The 2,719-nt window shown below is 33.8% G+C and overlaps 1 protein-coding gene across 1 annotated transcript in view; it reads right to left on the bottom strand.

Moving 5' to 3' along the window:
* Positions 1-2,429, bottom strand: part of LOC109588475 (protein CIP2A homolog) — a 6,403-nt gene extending 3,974 nt beyond the window's left edge. The window contains exons 1-8 of the mRNA XM_020004640.1: positions 2,414-2,429; positions 2,248-2,356; positions 2,074-2,133; positions 1,567-2,021; positions 1,320-1,517; positions 1,153-1,248; positions 473-614; positions 240-397 (exon numbers count right to left, since the gene is read on the bottom strand). Coding sequence (XP_019860199.1) covers positions 240-397; positions 473-614; positions 1,153-1,248; positions 1,320-1,355 — 432 coding nt within the window. The 5' untranslated portion in view covers positions 1,356-1,517; positions 1,567-2,021; positions 2,074-2,133; positions 2,248-2,356; positions 2,414-2,429. The remainder of the gene's footprint in view (positions 1-239; positions 398-472; positions 615-1,152; positions 1,249-1,319; positions 1,518-1,566; positions 2,022-2,073; positions 2,134-2,247; positions 2,357-2,413) is intronic.
* Positions 2,430-2,719: the final 290 nt, after the last annotated feature.

Genomic DNA, 2,719 nt, shown 5'->3' with positions numbered 1-2,719 from the left:
AATAAGAAATGAAAATCCTACTCGTGACGCAAATTCTACTCTACATTGCAAGGTGATTCGTAATTCTTACATAATAACATTAAAAGTACAATGTAGAGTAGAATTTGCGTCACGAGAGTAGGATTTTCATTTCGTATTTTCGTTGGTCGTTCGGAATCCTACTTCATCTTGTTTTTTTTTAATTTTTTATGTTCTTGTTATACATGGTATGTGTACATGTTAATTATGAAAGTGCTTGCCTTTGTTTTTTCTACATATTTTTCTTGTGCTTTCCAGAGGCTTTCCTTCAAAGTTGCTATCTGTCCTTCCTTGTTCTTAATGTCAGTCTCTCTATCCTTCAATAGCATCTGAAGCTTTGCTACTTCTCTTCTTAGGACAGACACTGAATTACTTGCACCTAAGGGAAAGATAAATTAAAATTAAAATAATAATATATAATTAATGTACTGTACTTATAATTATCATACAGTACCTTCTTTCTCTCTGACCAGTGATTCGTTCAGTTCTTTAGTTTGTTGTGTGCGTACATTTTCTCTACGGAGAGTCGATAGTGAGAGTTTTTGTTGATGATAAAGTTCTTCAAGGAGCAGGTGTTCCTTCGTTAAGGACTCAAGCTATACATACATGAAGGGGAAAGTGTGTAAATTTATTTGTACATCAATAATTTCATTCGAAACATAATTCTACAAAAAACAAGCTATTATTACTTCTTGAATGGCCGTGTCTCAAAAAATTGAAGTTGGAATCAGCTCAAACTTTCTACACAGCATAAGGACATGAATACGTATCAGAAAATGAAATAAAAATTTGGAGTGATTTTGAAGCCATTTTTTGAATAAAACTAAGTCCATGGTTTTTTCTAAAAATTGGCTACTTTCATTATCAAAGCATTATGCTACTGGGCCCACTTACAATTACTAATACAATAAGTGAATAGTTGACCTCAGCCTTTTCCTACATTCTCTATCTACTCTAAAGGTTGAACCAACCAATGCTAGTACAGTTGCAATAACAATAGTAAAACCACTAATAAGAGGCCAATAACCATGAAACAGGTGCAGGATCTAATGGAGTGAATACACTGTACTATAACTAACAGACACTGTATTAACATTATGTGTATGTACATACATATACATGTAAAACACTCACTTCTGCTTTAAGATTATCTCGAATGCTTTGTTTAGCCTTCAACTCATCAATTTTAGTTTTTGATGCAAATTCCTGCTCTTGACTTCTTTGCAATGACTACATGTACAATAATAATTCAATGAAATAATACGAATTATTAATATTATTTTCTCTCTCTCTCTTCCTACTTGTGATAGTTCATTGTTCTTTGCTTCAAGTTGCATCACTTGTTGTTGAAGTGTCTTTATTTTCTCATGAAGTCCTTCTCTCTCTTTTAACAACCTGTTAACCTCTCTTCCTTTATCTCCCACCTTTGTCTCTTTCTTTCCTTCTACTTCTCTCTTTAAACATCTTATGATGTCCTCCTGCTGGTGTAGTCTGTGCCGCTACAATAAATAATAATAAATATTAATAATAATATCAAGAATATCTTACTAGTATGTGTTACAGTTAGTATCCATTCAGTCATTTAGTTAAAAATGCCTGTTGAGTGGCTCTGGATATTAAAGCAGTGATATAGTATGCTATACCAATTAAGAGAACCCTCCCCACCACCGTGTACTCTTGGTTATGCTATTATAGATGTAGGTTATGCTTTATTCTGATGTTATCAGCAACCTCCCTCTCTCCCATTGCATCTAATGCTGCTACTAATGATATCCAGTTTGATCCACCTCCTCTTGTCTCTCTTACTCCATCCTCTCCCTTTAGCCAGGAAGATATACACTCCATTAGACACTCCAATACTTGTCCTCTGCAGTTTACTTCAATTGCACTCAGTGTGGGTTGGTATAATCCTAAGTACAGGCCTAACTGTTTCCAGTTGTTAGCATAATCAAACTGTTGATTTGATGTTAATTCTTGAAGGACTGTAACAAGATCTCTAATATCTGCATGAGTATATAATAATAATAATAACACTATATACTCTCTTAGTCTTACCAAGCAGTTTATCAGTGAGTGTTTCTTGTACTTCATCATTGATCTTAAGTACATCAATATCTATACATTATATTAAATACCAATAATACTTGATACATACACATAATGTTTGTATAGTTCAATGTACAATAATTATAATAATGTTTGTTAATGAATGATGTGTACATATCTTACCAGACTGTCCTTTCTCTATTGAAGTACTTCCATGTTCCTGAGATTCATTCAAAGTGTTGGTTGTTGTTCCTTTATCTTTATTATTATTACATTTTACTCCTCCATCTCCCTACACACACAATATAGTAAAATAATGATAATGAAGAGTGTTTCTAATAACTGTTACCTTAATATCACGTCCTCCTAATAGTGACAGGTTACTAAGTAAAGGTTATACAACGAGGTGGAGGTATCTATGGCATTTATCAAACCGAGGGCCGTAGGCCCGAGGTATGATAAGGCCATAGATACCGACACAGAGTTGTATAACCAACTTCTACCATGTACTAAAATAAACAAATAGTTTACTTAGCAACAGTTAGCAACAGCAATGCATTCCTATGGTAGCTTTTGCGCGTAGCAACAGCGCACTATAACAGTTTGAAAAAAAACAACATTATCTTCCCATCTATGGCTGTCTCTGACATCTCAA

Source organism: Amphimedon queenslandica, unplaced genomic scaffold, assembly GCF_000090795.2.
Source record: "Amphimedon queenslandica unplaced genomic scaffold, v1.1 AMPQUscaffold_12068, whole genome shotgun sequence".
Classification (NCBI taxonomy): Eukaryota; Metazoa; Porifera; class Demospongiae; order Haplosclerida; family Niphatidae; genus Amphimedon; species Amphimedon queenslandica.
This window is presented reverse-complemented; position numbering and strand designations above follow the sequence as displayed.